Source organism: Rhea pennata, unplaced genomic scaffold (genome assembly GCF_028389875.1).
Source record: "Rhea pennata isolate bPtePen1 unplaced genomic scaffold, bPtePen1.pri scaffold_184, whole genome shotgun sequence".
Taxonomy (NCBI): domain Eukaryota; kingdom Metazoa; phylum Chordata; class Aves; order Rheiformes; family Rheidae; genus Rhea; species Rhea pennata.
This window is the reverse complement of record NW_026907653.1, coordinates 1-19106: the sequence shown is the minus strand read 5'-3', so window position 1 is coordinate 19106 and position 19106 is coordinate 1. Positions and strand designations below refer to the sequence as shown.

General features: G+C 72.6%; 1 protein-coding gene across 1 annotated transcript; it reads right to left on the bottom strand.

Annotated features, from left to right (window-relative positions):
- Positions 1-979: 979 nt before the first annotated feature.
- Positions 980-18998, bottom strand: GTF2H4 (general transcription factor IIH subunit 4). Its single transcript, XM_062601001.1, has 14 exons — positions 18978-18998; positions 17963-18162; positions 17021-17125; positions 15066-15197; positions 12050-12146; positions 11858-11946; positions 10826-10934; positions 9631-9699; positions 7698-7781; positions 5932-6091; positions 4581-4711; positions 3322-3369; positions 3118-3196; positions 980-1242 (listed from the first exon to the last, which is right to left on the bottom strand). The coding sequence occupies exons 2-14, from the start codon at positions 18112-18114 to the stop codon at positions 1070-1072; spliced, it is 1428 nt and encodes a 475-aa protein (XP_062456985.1). The 5' UTR covers positions 18115-18162; positions 18978-18998; the 3' UTR covers positions 980-1069.
- Between the last annotated feature and the right edge of the window lie 108 nt (positions 18999-19106).

Below are 19106 nucleotides of genomic sequence, written 5' to 3'. Positions count from 1 at the left end.
GGTCCCCCGGGATCGGGGACACCCTGGATCGGGGACACCCTGGATCGGGGACGCCCTGGGATCGGGGACACCCTGGATCAGGGCCCCCCCGGGATCGGGGACACCCCAGATCGGGGACACCCTGGATCGGGGTCACCCCAGATCGGGGACACCCCGGGATTGGGGACACCCTGGGATCAGGGACACCCTGGGATTGGGGCCCCCCAGGATCGGAGACACCCCGGGACCGGGGCCCCGCAGGATTGGGGACACCCTGGGATCAGGGCACTCAGGGATCCAGGTTATCTGGGCTCCCGGGGATCGGAGCACCCTGGGATAGGGGCACCCAGGGCCACCAGGGATCAGGGCACCTGGGCACCCCGGGATCGGGGACACACAGGGATCAGGGAACCTGAGCACCTGGGGATCAGGGCACCCAGGGATCGGGATACCTAGGGACTGGGGATACCCGAGCACCCAGGGATCGGGATACCCGGGGATCGGGATACCTGGGCACCTGGGGATCGGGGCACCCAGGGATCGGGATACCAGGGCACCTGGGGATCGGGGCACCCTGGGATCAGGATACCTGCTCACCCAGGGATCGGGGCACCCAGGGATCAGGATACCCGGGCACCTGGGGATTGGGGCACCCTGGGATCAGGATACCTGCTCACCCAGGGATCGGGGCACCCAGGGATCAGGATACCCGGGCACCTGGGGATCAGGGCACCCTGGGATCAGGACACCTGCTCACCCAGGGATCGGGGCACCCAGGGATCAGGATACCCGGGCACCTGGGGATCGGGGCACCCTGGGATCAGGACACCTGCTCACCCAGGGATCGGGGCACCCAGGGATCAGGATACCTGCTCACCCAGGGATCGGGGCACCCAGGGATCGGGGCACCCGGGCACCTGGGGATTGGGGCACCTGGGGATCGGGGCACCCTGGGATCAGGATACCCGCTCACCCAGGGATCGAGGCACCCGGGGATCGGGGCACCCGGGCGCGCGGGGATGGGGGCAGCCGGGGCGGCGGCAGAGGAGGAGGAGGAGGAGGAGGGCGGGGAGGGGGAGGCAGGCCGGCGCTAGGCGCTGTGCTTCTGCCGCTTCCAGAAGCGCTTGACGTCGGGGTGCCCGCCGGGCGTCACCACCATGAGCCGCCTGCCCGGGTTCTCGAAGACCAGCACGCCCAGCGCCCGCGCGTGGTCCCGCAGCACCTCGAAGTCCACCTGCGACAGGAACTGGTTGTACAGCACCCCTGGGGGGGGGGGTGGTGGTGGGGTGTCAGTGGGGGCGCCGAGCCCGCGCGGCCGTCACCTGCCCTTTGGGGACCCCGGGGTGTCACCTCGCCCTTGGGGACGCCAGCGGTGTCACCTCGCCCTGAGGGATCTCACCACCTCCTTTGGGACCCCGGGGTGTCACCTCGCCCTTGGGGACACCAGCGGTGCCACCTCACCCTGAGGGATCTCACCACCTTCTCTGGGACCCTGGGGTGTCACCTCATCCTTGGGGACACCAGCGGTGCCACCTCACCCTGAGGGATCTCACCACCTCCTTTGGGACCCCGGGGTGTCACCTCGCCCTTGGGGACGCCAGTGGTGTCACCTCGCCCTGAGGGATCTCACCACCTCCTTTGGGACCCCGGGGTGTCACCTCGCCCTTGGGGACACCAGCGGTGCCACCTCACCCTGAGGGATCTCACCACCTCCTCTGGGACCCTGGGGTGTCACCTCATCCTTGGGGACACCAGCGGTGCCACCTCACCCTGAGGGATCTCACCACCTCCTTTGGGACCCCAGGGTGTCACCTCATCCTTGGGGACGCCAGCGGTGTCACCTCGCCCTGAGGGATCTCACCACCTCCTTTGGGACCCCGGGGTGTCACCTCGCCCTTGGGGACGCCAGCGGTGTCACCTCGCCCTGAGGGATCTCACCACCTCCTTTGGGACCCCGGGGTGTCACCTCGCCCTTGCGGACACCAGCGGTGCCACCTCACCCTGAGGGATCTCACCACCTCCTTTGGGACCCCGGGGTGTCACCTCGCCCTTGGGGACACCAGCGGTGTCACCTCGCCCTGAGGGATCTCACCACCTCCTCTGGGACCCCAGGGTGTCACCTCATCCTTGGGGACGCCAGCGGTGTCACCTCGCCCTGAGGGATCTCACCACCTCCTTTGGGACCCCGGGGTGTCACCTCGCCCTTGGGGACACCAGCGGTGCCACCTCACCCTGAGGGATCTCACCACCTCCTCTGGGACCCCGGGGTGTCACCTCGCCCTTGGGGACACCAGCGGTGCCACCTCACCCTGAGGGATCTCACCACCTCCTCTGGGACCCCAGGGTGTCACCTCATCCTTGGGGACGCCAGTGGTGTCACCTCGCCCTAAGGGATCTCACCACCTTCTCTGGGACCCCGGGGTGTCACCTCGCCCTTGGGGACACCAGCGGTGCCACCTCACCCTGAGGGATCTCACCACCTCCTCTGGGACCCCAGGGTGTCACCTCGCCCCTAGGGACACCAGTGGTGCCACCTCACCCTGAGGGATCTCACCACCTCCTCTGGGACCCTGGGGTGTCACCTCGCCCCTGGGGACACCAGTGGTGTCACCTCACCCTGAGGGATCTCACCACCTTCTCTGGGACCCCGGGGTGTCACCTCGCCCCTGGGGACACCAGTGGTGTCACCTCACCCTGAGGGATCTCACCACCTTCTCTGGGACCCCAGGGTGTCACCTCGCCCCTGGGGACACCAGTGGTGTCACCTCACCCTGAGGGATCTCACCACCTTCTCTGGGACCCCAGGGTGTCACCTCGCCCGTGGGGACCCCAGCGGTGCCACCTCCCCCTCGGGGTTGTCCCCTCCCCTTTGGTGACCCCGAGGTGTCACCTCGCCCATGGGGACCCCAGCGGTGCCACCTCCCCCTCGGGGTTGTCCCCTCCCCTTTGGGGACCCTGAGGTGTCACCTCGCCCTTGGGGACAGCGGGGCCCAGAGAGATCCTCTGGGGTTGTCACCTCCCCTTCCGCCCCCCCCCCCGGTTGTTGTGTCCCCTGGGGGATGTTGGGGACACGGGGGTGACACAGGGGTGACACGGGGGTGGCAGCGCCCCGCGCCCCCCCCACCCCGCCCCACTCACCCTCGGAGAAGCGGAGCCGGTCGCGCTCCAGCTCCCAGAGGCGGATCTGGTCCGTGATGGTGGGGGGCAGCACGGGGCTCTGGGGGCACAGGGGCAGCGTGGGCCCAGGCGTCCGGGCCCCCCCCTCCCAGCCCCCGCCGCGGGGCCCAGGCGTCCGGGCCCCTCCCAGCCCCCGCCGCGGGGCCCAGGCGTCCGGGCACTCACCTGCTTGGCCATGATGGGGTGGGCCCGGGTGCGGAGGAAGTGGATGATCTGGGGGGGGGGGGATGGGAGCATTGGTGGGGGGGACACCCCGGGGACACCCCTAAACCTTGGGGACACCCCCAAACCTTGGGGACACCCCTGGGGACAGGCTGACACCCTTGGGGACACCCCCACACCTTGGGGACATCCCTGGGGACACCTCGACACCCTTGGAGACACCTCCACACCTTGGAAACACCCCTAGGGACACCTTGACACCTTTGGGGACACCCCCACACCTTGGAGACACTCCTGGGGACACCTCGACACCCTTGGGGACACCCTGACACCCCTGGGGACACCCCCACACCTTGGGGACACCCCTGGGGACACCCTGACACCCTTGGGGACACCTCCATGCCTTGGAGACACCCTTTGAGACACCTTGACACCCTTGGGGACACCTCCACACCTTGGAGACACCCCTGGGGACACCCTGACACCCTTGGGGACACCCCCACACCTTGGGGACACCCCTGGGGACACCCTGACACCCTTGGGGACACCTCCATGCCTTGGAGACACCCTTTGAGACACCTTGACACCCTTGGGGACACCTCCACACCTTGGAGACACCCCTGGGGACACCCTGACACCCTTGGGGACACCCTGACACCCCTGGGGACACCCCCACACCTTGGGGACACCCTTGGGGACACCCTGACACCCCTGGGGACACCCCCACGCCTTGGAGACACCCTTCAGGACACCTTGACACCCTTGGAGACACCTCCACACCTTGGGGACACCCCTGGGGACACCCTGACACCCTTGGGGACACCCCCACACCTTGGGGACACCCTTGGGGACATCCTGACACCCTTGGGGACACCCTGACACCCCTGGGGACACCCTAACGCCTTGAAGACACCCCCACACCTTAGAGACACCCTTGGGGACACCTCAATACCCCCCAGGGACACCCCAACACCCCTGGAAACAGCCTTGGGGACACCCCCATAGCCTGGGGACACCCTTGGGGACACCCCGACACACTTGGGGGCACCCTGAAACCCCTGGGGACACTCCCATACCCCCGGGGACGCTCTTGGGGCCACCTCGACACCCCTGGGGCCACCTCGACACCCCTGGGGACACCTCCACATCCTGGGAACCCCCCACACACACCTTGGGGACACCCTTGGGGACGCCCCTGGGGACGCCCCCGGTCCTGGGGACCCCCACGGGGACACCCCCCCCCCCGCCCCCGCCGCGCCCACCTGGTCGGCGGTGATGCCGTTGGCGATGGCGGCCTGGACGCTGTCCCGCGTCACCTGGGCCACCACCAGGTTGGGGAAGCGGTAGAGCAGCTCCGAGAAGAGGGCGATGAGGGCGATCTGCAGCTCCGAGTCTGCGGGGTCACCGCGGCGTCACCGCGGCGTCACCGCGGCGTCACCGCGGGGACGGGGACGGGGACGGGGGAATCATGGACCGGTGACACGAGGGCCAAGGACGGGGGACAGGGGAAGGGGCTGCGGGGAGGACACGGAGATCAAGGACGTGGGGGACAGGAGAAACGAGGGACACGGAGACAGGAGGGACAAGGGACACGGGGGACGTTGGGGACGAGGCAGAAGGTGACACTGAAACCTGGAGAACGAGGTGGAGAAGGGACACGAGGGACAGGAGAGACGAGGGACACGGGGACAGGAGGGACAAGGGACACGGGGGACGTTGGGGACGAGGCAGAAGGTGACACGGAGACCTGGAGAACGAGGTGGAGAAGAGACGGGGGGCCCAGAGAGACGGGGGGGCCGCGCTGTGGGGCCAGGAGGGACGGGGGGCCCTGGAGGGCTGTGGGGCCGCGCCGTGGGGCTGCGCAATGGGGACGTGGGGCCAGGAGGGACGGGGGGCCCTGGAGGGCTGTGGGGCTGCGCCGTGGGGCTGCGCAATGGGGACGTGGGGCCAGGAGGGACGGGGGGCCCCGGAGGGACGGGGGGGCCGTGCCGTGGGGCTGCGCCGTGGGACCAGGAGGGACGGGGGGCCCAGAGGGACGGGAGGCTGTGCCGTGGGGCCAGGAGGGATGGGGGGCCCGGAGGGACGGGGGGCAGCGCCGTGGGGCAGCGCCGTGGGGCCAGGAGGGACGGGGGGCCCGGAGGGACGGGGGGCTGCGCTGTGGGGCGGCGCCGTGGGGCCAGGAGGGACGGGGGGCCCGGAGGGACGGGGGGCTGCGCCGTGGGGCCAGGAGGGACGGGGAGCCCGGAGGGCCGTGGGGCAGCGCCGTGGGGCGGTGCTGTGGGGCCAGGAGGGACGGGGGGCCCCGGAGGGCCGTGGGGCAGCGCCGTGGGACTGCGCCGTGGGGCCAGGAGGGACGGGGGGCCCCGGAGGGACGGGGGGCTGCGCTGTGGGGCGGCGCCGTGGGGCCAGGAGGGACGTGGGGACAGGAGGGATGGGGGGCCCGGAGGGACGGGGGGCTGCGCTGTGGGGCGGCGCCGTGGGGCCAGGAGGGACGGGGGGCCGGGCCGTGGGGCCGCGCCATGGGGCCAGGGGGGACGGGGGGCTGCGCTGTGGGGCCCGGAGGGCCGTGGGGCGGCGCCGTGGGGCGGCGCCGTGGGGCGGCGGCGGCGGCACCTGTGTAGGCGTAGATGCGGTAGTTGGTCTCGACGAGGAGGAAGCCGCGCGCGCCGGGCTCGGGCGCCGTCCCCGCCGTCCCCGCCGTCCCCGCCGTCCCCGCCGTCCCCGCCGCCAGCGCGATGGCCAGGCGCGTCGGGTAGAAGCGGCGGGACTTGCGCTGCGGGGCGGGGGGGGGACATGGGGTCAGGGGGTCAGCGCGGGGGGACGGGGACACGGGGACACGGGGTCAGTGTGGGGGGACGGGGACACGGGGACATGGGGTGAGCCGGGGTCAGCGCGGGGGAACGGAGCAGGACACGGGGACACGGACCAGGTTGGGGACAAGGACACGGGGACGTGGGGTGAGCGCGGGGGGACGGGGACAGGGGACACGGACCGGGACGGGACGAGGATACAGGGACACGGGGTCAGCCCGGGGGGACGGGGACACGGGGACACGGGGTCAGCGCGGGGGGACGGGGACACGGGGACACGGGGTCAGCGCGGGGGGACGGGGACAGGGGACACGGACCGGGTCGGGGACAAGGACACGGGGACACGGACCGGGCTGGGGACGGGGACACGGGGACGTGGGGTCAGCGTGGGGGGACGGGGACAGGGGGACACGGACCGGGCTGCGGACGGGGACACGGGGTGAGCGCGGGGGGACGGGGACGCGGGGACATGGGGTGAGCTGGGGTCAGCGCGGGGGAACGGAGCAGGACACGGGGACACGGACCGGGTCGGGGACAAGGACACGGGGACGTGGGGTCAGCGCGGGGGGACGGGGACAGGGGACACGGACCGGGTCGGGGACAAGGACACGGGGACACGGACCGGGCTGGGGACGAGGACACGGGGTCAGTGCGGGGGGACGGAGCAGGACACGGGGACACGGACCAGGTCGGGGACAAGGACACGGGGACACGGGGTCAGCGCGGGGGGACGGAGCAGGACATGGGGACACGGACCGGGTCGGGGACAAGGACACGGGGACGTGGGGTCAGCGCGGGGGGACGGGGACAGGGGACACGGACCGGGTCAGGGACAAGGACACGGGGACACGGACCGGGCTGGGGACGGGGACACGTGGTCAGCGCGGGGGGACGGAGCAGGACACGGGGACACGGACCGGGTCGGGGACAAGGACACGGGGACGCGGGGTCAGCGCGGGGGGACAGGGATGGAGCAGGACACAGGGACACGGGTGGGGACGAGGACGCGGGGACGCGGACCCGCTCGGGGACGCGGGGATGGAGCAGGACACGGGGACCTTGTCCCCCCGTGTCCCCCATGTCCCCAATGACCCCCATGTCCCAAATGACCCCCCGTGTCCCCCCATCTCCCCCATCTCCCCAGTGTCCCCAGTGTTCCCCGTGTCCCCAACGTCCCCCGTGTCCCCAATGTCCCCCCCCATGTCCCCTGTGCCCCGTGTCCCCCGTGTCCCCAATGTCCCCAGTGTCCCCCCATGTCCCCAATGTCCCCCCCATGTCCCCCATGCCCCGTGTCCACCGTGTCCCCAATGTCCCCAGTGCCCCGTGTCCCCAATGTCCCCCCATGTCCCCCGTGCCCTGTGTCCCCAATGTCCCCAGTGCCCCCCCGTGTCCCCAATGTCCCCCCATGTCCCCCGTGCCCCCCCGTGTCCCCAATGTCCCCCCCATGTCCCCCGTGTCCCCAATGTCCCCAGTGCCCCCCGTGCCCTGTGTCCCCAATGTCCCCCCATGTCCCCCGTGCCCCCCCGTGTCCCCCGTGTCCCCCCCAGTCCCCTGTCCCCCCCGTGTCACCTTCCTCTGGAAGACGAGGCCGAACTCGCGCAGGTGCTGCAGGAACGTGAGCAGCGACTCGCTCATGCCCTCGACCGAGTAGTCCTGGGGGGCACCCAGTTACCTCCCAGTGCTCCCAGTCCCCTCCCAGTTCCCCCCTGCCCTCGACCGAGTAGTCCTGGGGGGCACCCAGTTACCTCCCAGTGCTCCCAGTCCCCTCCCAGTTCCCCCCAGCCCTCCACCGAGTAGTCCTGGGGGGCGCCCAGTTACCTCCCAGTGCTCCCAGTCCCCTCCCAGTTCCCCACGGCCCTCGACCGAGTAGTCCTGGGGGGCACCCAGTTACCTCCCAGTGCTCCCAGTCCCCTCCCAGTTCCCCCCAGCCCTCCACCGAGTAGTCCTGGGGGGCGCCCAGTTACCTCCCAGTGCTCCCAGTCCCCTCCCAGTTCCCCACGGCCCTCGACCGAGTAGTCCTGGGGGGCACCCAGTTACCTCCCAGTGCTCCCAGTCCCTTCCCAGTTCCCCACGGCCCTCGACCGAGTAGTCCTGGGGGGCACCCAGTCCCCTCCCAGTGCTCCCAGTCCCCTCCCAGTTCCCCCCGGCCCTCGACCGAGTAGTCCTGGGGGGCACCCAGTTACCTCCCAGTGCTCCCAGTCCCTTCCCAGTTCCCCCCGGCCCTCGACCGAGTAGTCCTGGGGGGCACCCAGTTACCTCCCAGTGCTCCCAGTCCCTTCCCAGTTCCCCCCGGCCCTCGACCGAGTAGTCCTGGGGGGCACCCAGTTACCTCCCAGTGCTCCCAGTCCCCTCCCAGTTCCCCCCGACCCTCGACCGAGTAGTCCTGGGGGGCGCCCAGTTACCTCCCAGTGCTCCCAGTCCCCTCCCAGTTCCCCCCAGCCCTCGACCGAGTAGTCCTGGGGGGCGCCCAGTTACCTCCCAGTGCTCCCAGTCCCCTCCCAGTTCCCCCCGGCCCTCGACCGAGTAGTCCTGGGGGGCGCCCAGTTACCTCCCAGTGCTCCCAGTCCCCTCCCAGTTCCCCCCGGCCCTCCACCGAGTAGTCCTGGGGGGCGCCCAGTTACCTCCCAGTGCTCCCAGTCCCCTCCCAGTTCCCCCCGGCCCTCGACCGAGTAGTCCTGGGGGGCACCCAGTTACCTCCCAGTGCTCCCAGTCCCCTCCCAGTTCCCCCCGGCCCTCTACCGAGTAGTCCTGGGGGGCGCCCAGTTACCTCCCAGTGCTCCCAGTCCCCTCCCAGTTCCCCCCGGCCCTCGACCGAGTAGTCCTGGGGGGCACCCAGTTACCTCCCAGTGCTCCCAGTCCCCTCCCAGTTCCCCCCGGCCCTCTACCGAGTAGTCCTGGGGGGCGCCCAGTTACCTCCCAGTGCTCCCAGTCCCCTCCCAGTTCCCCCCGGCCCTCGACCGAGTAGTCCTGGGGGGCACCCAGTTACCTCCCAGTGCTCCCAGTCCCCCTCCCAGTTCCCCCTGGCCCTCCACCGAGTAGTCCTGGGGGGCGCCCAGTCCCCTCCCAGTGCTCCCAGTCCCCTCCCAGTTCCCCCCGGCCCTCGACCGAGTAGTCCTGGGGGGCACCCAGTTACCTCCCAGTGCTCCCAGTCCCTTCCCAGTTCCCCCCGGCCCTCGACCGAGTAGTCCTGGGGGGCACCCAGTTACCTCCCAGTGCTCCCAGTCCCTTCCCAGTTCCCCCCGGCCCTCGACCGAGTAGTCCTGGGGGGCACCCAGTTACCTCCCAGTGCTCCCAGTCCCCTCCCAGTTCCCCACAGCCCTCGACCGAGTAGTCCTGGGGGGCGCCCAGTTACCTCCCAGTGCTCCCAGTCCCCTCCCCAGCCCCCGCAGTGCTCCCAGTCCCCTCCCAGTCCTCCCCCAGCCCCCCCCCCAGTGCCCCCAGTCCCCCCCCCAGCGCTCCCAGTCCCCCCCCCCCCCCCGCGCCCGGATGCCTGGGCCCCCACCTTGCCCAGGGTGGAGAAGCTGAGCTGGAAGAGGAAGGCCAAGATCTCCACCAGGTCGAGCCCCCGCGCCTGGGGGGGGGAACGAGGGGGGGGGGGCGTCACCGGGGGGGGGGGGGGGGACACGGGGGGCCTCACGTGGGGGGGGGGCACGTCCCCGGGGGGAGGGGGACATGGGGGGGGGTGTCACTGGGGGGGGGACACCTCACCGGGGGGGGGGGGAACTGGGGTCCTTGCCCAGGGGGGGACATGGGGGGGTGTCACTGGGGGGGGGGGGAACGTGGGGTCCTTGCCCGGGGGGGACACGGGGGGGGGGACACGTCACTGGGGGGGGGACATGGGGTTCTTGCCTGGGGGGGGACACAGGGGGGTGTCACTGGGGGGGGGGAACGTGGGGTCCTTCCCGGGGGGGACACGGGGGGGGGGGGGGGGACACACCTCACTGGGGGGGGGGACATGGGGTCCTTGCCTGGGGGGGACACAGGGGGGTGTCACTGGGGGGGGGGGAACGTGGGGTCCTTCCCGGGGGGGACACGGGGGGGGTGTCACTGGGGGGGGGGACACACCTCACTGGGGGGGGGACGTGGGGTCCTTGCCCGGGGGGGAGGACACGGGGGGGGGGGGGGACATGTCACCGGGGGGAACACGGGGGCCTCACCGGGGGGGGGGGGCGGGGGGGGACAGGACCCCCCCCGGCTGCACCCCCCAAATGGAGCCTGGGGGGGCCCAGGCATCCGGGGCAGGGGGGTCCCAGCGAGGGGCCCAGGTGTCCGGGGGGGGTCCCAGGGAGGGGCCCAGGCGTCCGGGGGGGGGGGTCCCAGGGAGGGGCCCAGGTGTCCGGGGGGGGTCCCAGGGAGGGGCCCAGGCGTCCGGGGGGGTGTCCCAGGGAGGGGCCCTGGTGTCCGGGGGGGGGTCCCAGGGAGGGGCCCAGGCGTCCGGGGCAGGGGGGTCCCAGCGAGGGGCCCAGGCGTCCGGGGGGGGGGTCCCAGGGAGGGGCCCAGGCGTCCGGGGGGGTGTCCCAGGGAGGGGCCCAGGCGTCCGGGGGGGGGTCCCAGGGAGGGGCCCAGGCGTCCGGGGGGGTTGTCCCAGTGAGGGGCCCAGGTGTCCGGGGCGGGGTCCCAGTGAGGGGCCCAGGCGTCCGGGGGGGGTCCCAGGGAGGGGCCCAGGCGTCCGGGGGGGGGGGGGGGGGGGGCCGCACCTCGGCGCCGCGCAGGTACTGCAGCACGAAGTACCAGAGCTGCGCGGGGGTGTCGAGCAGCAGGAACTGGAACCCGGCCGAGGTGATGCAGGGCGGCTCCCCCCCCTCGCTGCGCGGGTTGGGGGGGGGGGCGTCAGTGGCACCGCCACCCCCACCCCTCCCCGGGACCCCCCCCAAACCGCCCGGGACCCCCCCCAAACCCCTCAGGACCCCCAACACCCCCCGGGATTCTCCTGACCCCCCCCCCTCCCCAAACCGCCCGGGACCCTCAACAAACCCCGGCACCCCCCCGTCGCTGCACGGGGGGGGGGCGTCAGCAGCACCGCCACCCCCCCTCCCCGGGACCCCCCCAAACCCCCAACACCCCCCGGGACCCCCCCAAACCGCCCGGCACCCCCCAACACCCCCCGGGGTCCCTCTGAGCCCCCCAAACCACCTGGGACCCCCAACACCCCCCAGGATTCCCCTGACCCTCCCCAAACCGCCCGGGACCCTCAACAAACCCCGGGACTCCCCCCTCACTGCACGGGGGGGGGCGTCAGCGGCACCGCCACCCCCACCGGGACCCCCCCAAACCGCCCGGGACCCCCCCAAATCCCTCAGGACCCCCAACACCCCCCGGGATCCCTCTGAGCCCCCCAAACCGCCCGGGACCCCAAACACCTCCCAACACCCCCCCCTTCGCTGTGCGGGGGGGGGGGGGGCGTCAGCGGCACCACCACCCCCCCCGGGACCCCCCTGGGACACCCCCAACACCCTCCGGGACCCCCCCAAACCGCCCGGGACCCCCCAACACCCCCCCTCGCTGCACGGGGGGGGGGGGGCGTCAGCGGCACCGCCACCCCCCCCAGGCACCTCCGGGACCCCCCCGGGACCCCCCAACACCCCCCGTCGCTGCACAGGGGGCATCAGCGGCACCGTGACCCCCCTACCCCCGGGACCCCCCCAAACCCCACAGGACACCCAATACCCTCCCCCCGGAACCCCCCAAGATCCCCCCCCCCCCGCGCCCCCCCCCCCGCGCCCCCCAACCTCTTCATGAGCCCGGCCTGGACGAGGAGCTGGGCCAGGTCCTGGCTGACGGCGGCGCTGGGGGAGCCGACCATGAAGTGCAGGATGACCTGGGGGGGGGGGGGGAGGGGGGGCAGATGGGGGGCAGCCGTGGGGCCGGACGCCTGGGCCCCCCCCCCCCCGCGTCCCCCCCCCCCCCCCCGCCCCGCTCACCTCCCAGCGCTCCTCGGCGTACTTGTCGAGCGCGGACACGTCGCGCGCGTGCCGGTCGGGGCCCAGCTGCCCCCCGCCGTCCCACCAGGCCCTGCCCCTGCCCGGGGGGGGTGGGAGGGGGGGGGGGCAGGTGTCCGGGGGGGGGCCCAGGCGTCCGGGAGCCTCGGGAGAGCCCCCACCCCCCCCCACACACACCTCCCGCCACCCCCCCCCCCACACCGTCCCACCTGGGCCTCCGTCATCTGTTACCCCCATTCCCCCCCCTGTCCCCCCCTTTACCCCCTTGGCACCCCTTGTTACCCCCCTGGCACCCCCCATCACCCCCATTACCCCCCGTCACCCCCGTTACCCCCCTGGCACCCCCCATCACCCCCATTACCCCCCAGCACTCCTTGTTACCCCCCTGGCACCCCCGTTACCCCCCTGGCACCCCCCCGTCGCCCCCATTCCCCTCCCTGTCGCCCCCGTTACACCCTTGTCACCCCCATTACTCCCTTGTTACCCCATTGCTCCCCACTTTCCATCCCTGTTACCCCCTTGTTACCCCGTTACCCCCTTGTTACCCCATTACCCCCTTGTTACCCATCATTATCTTTGTTACCCCCCATTACCATCGTTACCCTGTTGTTACCCCCCATCACCCCCGTTACCCCTCGTCGCTCCTCACTACCCCCTTTGTCAGCCGTTACCCCTTTGCTACCCCCCGCTGCCCCCTCACCCTCCCATTACTCTTGTTACCCACCGTTACCCCCCTCGTTACCCACCGTTACCCCCTTGTTACCCCCATCACGCTCTTGTCACCACCGTTACCCCCTTGTCACCCGCTACCCCCCTCGCCACCCCCCTTATCCCTCTTACGTCCTCGTCGCTCCCCATTACCCCGTCACCCCTTGTTCTTCCTCGTCACCGTTTCCGCCCCTTTTCTCCCTTGTTGCCCCCCGTTATCCTCCTGTTACCCCCGTTACTCTGCTGTCACTCCTTATTGCCCCCTTTGTCAGCCCCGTCACGTTGTTGTTACCTGTTACCCCCTTGTTACTCTTCACTACTTCTTTGTTCCTTTTACTCCCTTGTTACTGCTTGTTACCCCCCAGTTACTTATCTATTACTCGCGTTACCCCGTTTCTAGCTTTTTTACCTCTTATTACTCTCATGCTTTTGTTACTCCTTATTAGCTCTTTGTTACCCACTGCTACCTGGTTGTTACTCATGTTACCCCCTTATCCACTCGTTACCCACCGTTACCCTGTTGTTACCCCCATTACCCCGTCCTACCCTCATTACCCCCTTGTTACCCACTGTTACCCAGTTATTACTCACGTTACCCCCTTATCTCCTCGTTACCCACCGCTACCTGTCGTCACCCCGTTACCCCCTTGTTACCCGCTGCTACCCGGTTGTTACTCATGTTACCCCCTTATCCCCTCGTTAGCCACCGCTACCCTGTCATTACCCGCGTTACCCCCTTGTTACCTCCTTATTCCCTTGTTACCCACTATTACCCTGTTGTTACCCCATCACCCCCTTGTTACTCACTATTACCCAGCTGTTACTTATGTTACCCCCTTACGCTCTCATTACCCCCGTGTTACCCTGTCGTTACCCACATTACCCCCGTGTTATCCCCATTACCCCTTGTTACTCGCTGTTACTGTTGTTACCCCGTGTTACCCCCATTACGCCGCTGCTCTGAGCGATACTCTGTTACTCCTGTTACTCCTCTGCTACCTATCGTGTCACCCTGCTACCTTACTACCCCCCATTGCTCCTTGTTCCCCCTTTTTGCCCCTCCCCGCCCCCGTTACCGCTTGCCCCCCCCCCCGCCCCCCGCCCCTCTTCATGGCTTTCTGCCCCCCCCCGGCACCCCCCGTCCCGGCGTCACCCCCGGCTGCTCCCCGCCCCCCACTTCTCCCCCTCGGTACCTCCCCGTTACCCCGCCACCACCCCCGTTCCCCGCTGTTGCCCCTGTTGTTCCCCAATCCCTATTGTTACCCCACTCGTTACTCTCATTGTCCTACTGTTATTACTCCCTTTGTTGCTCCGACTGTTCTCTCACTGTTGCTCCCAAGCCCTGTTGTTGCTCCCTCATTGTTCCCCCATTGTTGCCCCCCAGTGTTACCTGTTTCCAACCTTTATTGTCTCCCTACTGTTGCCGCCAACCCCCATTGTTACTCCTTCGCGCTTGTTGTTCTCTTTGTTGCCCCACCCCCACTGTTACCCCATTGTTACCCCCATTGTTTGCTCATTGCTGCCCCAGCCCCATTGTTACCCCCCCTGGTTTGCTCATTGCTGCTCCCACCCCATTATTATCCCATTGTTACCCCCATTGTTTGCTCATTGCTGCCCCCACCCCCATTGTTACCCCCATTGTTCTCTCATTGTTGCCCCATCCCCATTGTTACTCCCATTGTTACCCCCATTGTTTGCTCATTGCTACCCCAACTCCCATTGCTACCCCCATTGGTACCCCCATTGTTTGGCTCATTGTTACCCCACCCCCACTGTTACCCCATTGTTCTCACTGCTGCCCCATCCCCATTGTTACCCCATTGTTCCCCCACCTCCATTGTTCCCCCACTACTCCCCCGCTGCTCCTCCTCTTGCTCCTGTTCCCCCCCGTTGTTGCTCCTCCGCCTCCGTTACCGGCCTGTTCCTCCGATTCCCGTTGTTTCCCCCCGTTTCCCCCCTCGTTCTCCCCCCGGTCCCCGCTGCCCCCCATCCCCGCTGTCCCCCCCGTTCCCCTTCTCCCCCCATCCCTGCCCCCCGTCCCCCTCATCCTCGCTGCCCCCCCATCCCCGTTCTCCCCCGTCCCGCTGCCCCCCATCCCCGCTGTCCCCCCGTTCCCCTTCTCCCCCCATCCCTGCCCCCTGTCCCCCTCATCCTCGCTGCCCTCCAACCCATTCTCCCCCGTCCCACTGCCCCCCATCCCTGTTCTCCTCCGTCTCCGCTGCCCCCACCCCCATCCCATCCGCCCCCCCCGGCCCCACTGTCCCCCCACCCGCCCCCCGGCCCCACTCACCCGCCGAGCAGGGCGACCCGCAGCGCCTGCCGGAAGGCCGGGTGCAGCCCCAGCCCCGGCAGCCCCCCGGGCAGCACCTGCGGGCGCCACAGCCCCAGCGCCAGCAGCGCCCCGGCGCTCGCCGCCTGCTCCCTGCGGGCCCCACGGCGCCGTCAGCGCCCCACGGCTGCCCCACGGCGCCCCATGGCCGCCCCCGCGCCCCCACGGCCGTCCCCGGGCAGCACTGCGGGCGCCACAGCCCCAGCGCCAGCAGCGCCCCGGCGCTCGCCGCCTGCTCCCTGCGGGCCCCACGGCGCCGTCAGCGGCCCCACGGCTGCCCCACGGCGCCCCATGGCCGCCCCCCGCGCCCCCACGGCCGCCCCCAGGCAGCACCTGCGGGCGCCACAGCCCCAGCGCCAGCAGCGCCCCGGCGCTCGCCGCCTGCTCCCTGCGGGCCCCACGGCGCCGTCAGCGCCCCACGGCTGCCCCACGGCTGCCCCGCGGCCGCCCCCGCCGCCCACGGCCGCCCCCAGGGCAGCACCCGCGGGCGCCACAGCCCCAGTGCCAGCAGCGCCCCGGCGCTCGCCGCCTGCTCCCTGCGGGCCCCACGGCGCCGTCAGCGCCCCACGGCTGCCCCACGCCGCCCCACGCCCCACAGCTGCCCCACGGCGGCCCCCTCGCCCCCACGGCCGCCCCCGGGCAGCACCTGCGGGCGCCACAGCCCCAGCGCCAGCAGCGCCCCGGCGCTCACTGCCTGCTCCCTGCGGGCCCCACGGCGCCGTCAGCGCCCCACGGCTGCCCCACGGCGCCCCATGGCCACCCCCCGCGCCCCCACGGCCGCCCCCGGGCAGCACCCGCGGGCGCCACAGCCCCAGCGCCAGCAGCGCCCCGGCGCTCGCCGCCTGCTCCCTGCGGGCCCCACGGCGCCGTCAGCGCCCCACGGCTGCCCCACGGCCGCCCCCCACGCCCCACAGCTGCCCCACGGCGGCCCCCGCGCCCCACGGCCGCCCCGGGCAGCACCTGCGGGCGCCAACAGCCCCAGCGCCAGCAGCGCCCCGGCGCTCACTGCCTGCTCCCTGCGGGCCCCACGGCGCCGTCAGCGCCCCACGGCTGCCCCACGGCGCCCCATGGCCACCCCCCGCGCCCCCACGGCCGCCCCCGGGCAGCACCTGCGGGCGCCACAGCCCCAGTGCCAGCAGCGCCCCGGCGCTCACCGCCTGCTCCCTGCAGGCCCCACGGCGCCGTCAGCGCCCCACGGCTGCCCCACGGCCGCCCCACGGCCGCCCCCAGCGCCCACGGCTGCCCCACGGCCGCCCCCCGCGCCCCACGGCCGCCCCCGGGCAGCACCTGCGGGCGCCACAGCCCCAGTGCCAGCAGCGCCCCGGCGCTCGCCGCCTGCTCCCTGCGGGCCCCACGGCGCCGTCAGCGCCCCACGGCTGCCCCACGACTGCCCCCACGCCCCACAGCTGCCCCACGGCCGCCCCCGCGCCCCCACCGCCGCCCCCGGGCAGCACCCGCGGGCCCCCACAGCCCCAGCGCCAGCAGCGCCCCGGCGCTCGCCGCCTGCTCCCTGCGGGCCCCACGGCGCCGTCAGCGCCCCACGGCTGCCCCACGGCCGCCCCCACGCCCCACAGCTGCCCCACGGCGGCCCCCGCGCCCCCACGGCTGCCCCCGGGCAGCACTTGCGGGCGCCACAGCCCCAGCGCCAGCAGCGCCCCGGCGCTCAGCCGCCTGCTCCCTGCGGGCCCCACGGCGCCGTCAGCGCCCCAACGGCTGCCCCACGGCCGCCCCCACGCCCCACAGCTGCCCCACGGCGGCCCCCGCGCCCCCACGGCTGCCCCCGGGCAGCACTTGCGGGCGCCACAGCCCCAGCGCCAGCAGCGCCCCGGCGCTCGCCGCCTGCTCCCTGCGGGCCCCACGGCGCCGTCAGCGCCCCACGGCTGCCCCACGGCCGCGCCCCACGGCCGCCCCCCCACCTGCTGTGCTCCTTCTTGACCCACAGCCCCACGGCGGCCTGGGGCAGGGGCTGCTCCAGGAAGAGCATCCGCAGCACCACGGCGCGCGCCAGCGCCGGCAGCTCCCTGCGGGGAGGGGGGGGGACACACACCGGGCTGGGGGGGGGCACAGTGGGGGGGGGGGGGTCGGGCTGGGGGGGGGCACCGCGGGGGGAGAGGGGGCACTGCACGGGGGGGGGGGGCACCGCGGTGCGGGGGGGGGGAACCAGGCTGCAAGGGGGGGGTCACTGGGCTGGGGGGGGCACCGCGGCAGGGGAGAGGGGGCACTGCATGGGGGGGGGGCTGCATGGGGGGGGGCACCGCGGTGGGGGGGGACCATGGCTGGGGGGGGGGTCACTGGGCTGGGGGGGGCACCGCGGCGGGGTGGGGGGGGGACTGTGGGTCAGGCTGGGGGGGGGGCACCGGGCAGGGGGGGCGGAAACTGTGGCGGGGGGGCACTGTGCCGGGGGGGGGGGGTCGGAGCGCCCTGGGCGGGGGTCAGCGTGTCCCGGGGGGGTGGCGTCCCCGGGGGGGGTCGCAGCCCCGCGGGGGGGGGGGGGTCCCGGTCCCTGGGGGGGGGTCTCACCGGAAGACAGGCCAGCAGGGCGCCGGGTGGCTGGGCTGGGGGGGGGGCAGGGAGCCCCGGGGGGGGGGTCGGGGGCGCTCCGGGGGGGGGTGGCGGTCCCCGGGGGGGGGGGTCGCAGCCCCGGGGGGGGGGGGTCCCGGTCCCCGGGGGGGGTCCCGGTCCCCGGGGGGGGGTCTCACCGGAAGACGGCCAGGCAGGGCGCCGGGTGGCTGGGCCGGGGGGGGGGCAGGGAGCCCCGGGGGGGGGGGTCGGGGCGCTCCGGGGGGGGGGGTGGCGGTCCCGGGGGGGGGGGTCGCAGCCCCGGGGGGGGGGTCCCCGGTCCCCGGGGGGGGTCTCACCGGAAGACGGCCAGGCAGGGCGCTGGGTGGGCGTAGAGCCGGTCGAGCACGGGGGGGCTCAGCCCCCGCAGGAACTCCTGCAGGTTGCGGCAGCGCAGCTGCCCCCCCCCCCGCGGCGGCGCCCCCCCCGGAGCCGCCCCCGCCCCCTCCATGGCCCCCCCAGGGCGGGCGGGCGGGCGGACGGACGGACGGACGGCGACCTGCGGAGAGACGGACGGACGGATGGACGGGCGGACAGACGGATGGGCGGGCGGGCGGCAGCACAGCTCTGCGAGCGCCTGGGGGGGGCACTGGGGGGGGCTGGGGGGGCCACAGCCACTTTGGGGGGCACTGGGGGATACTGGGGGGATACTGGGGGTTCTGGGCGGGAACACAGGCACTCTGGGGGTACTGGGGGATACTGGGGGATCTGGGGGGATACTGGGGGACACTGGGGGCTCTGTGGGGGGGACGCAGGCACTCTGGGCGCACTGGGGGGCACTGGGGGGATACTGGGGAATCTGGGAGGGAACACAGGCACTCTGGGGATACTGGGGGGATACTGGGGGATCTGGGGGATACTGGGGGACACTGGGGGCTCTGGGGGGGGGGACGCAGGCACTCTGGGCGCACTGGGGGGCACTGGGGGGATACTGGGGAATCTGGGAGGGAACACAGGCACTCTGGGGGTACTGGGGGGATACTGGGGGATCTGGGGGATACTGGGGGCTCTGGGGGGGGACACAGGCACTCTGGGCGCACTGGGGGGGCACTGGGGGGGATACTGGGGGATCTGGGGGGCACTGGGGGCTCTGGGGGGGGCACAAGCACTCTGGGCGCACTGGGGGGCACTGGGGGGGATACTGGGGGATCTGGGGGGCACTGGGGCTCTGGGGGGGACACAGGCACTCTGGCGCACTGGGGGATACTGGTGGCCGGGGGGGGCGATCCCCAAAGCCGCCCCCATCCCCCATCGCCCCCCCCCGGCCCAGACCTGCCCCATCGCCCCCCCCCCCCCCGGCGCCCCCTCGCTCACCGCGCGCCCCGGCTCCTGGCACGGCTCCGCCCCCTTCCCGCCTGCCCCGCGCGGGGCCACGTGGGGCGCCGCCGGGCCCCGCCCCCTCCGCGCCTGGCCCCGCCTCCCCGCCCAGGGCCCGCCCCCTCC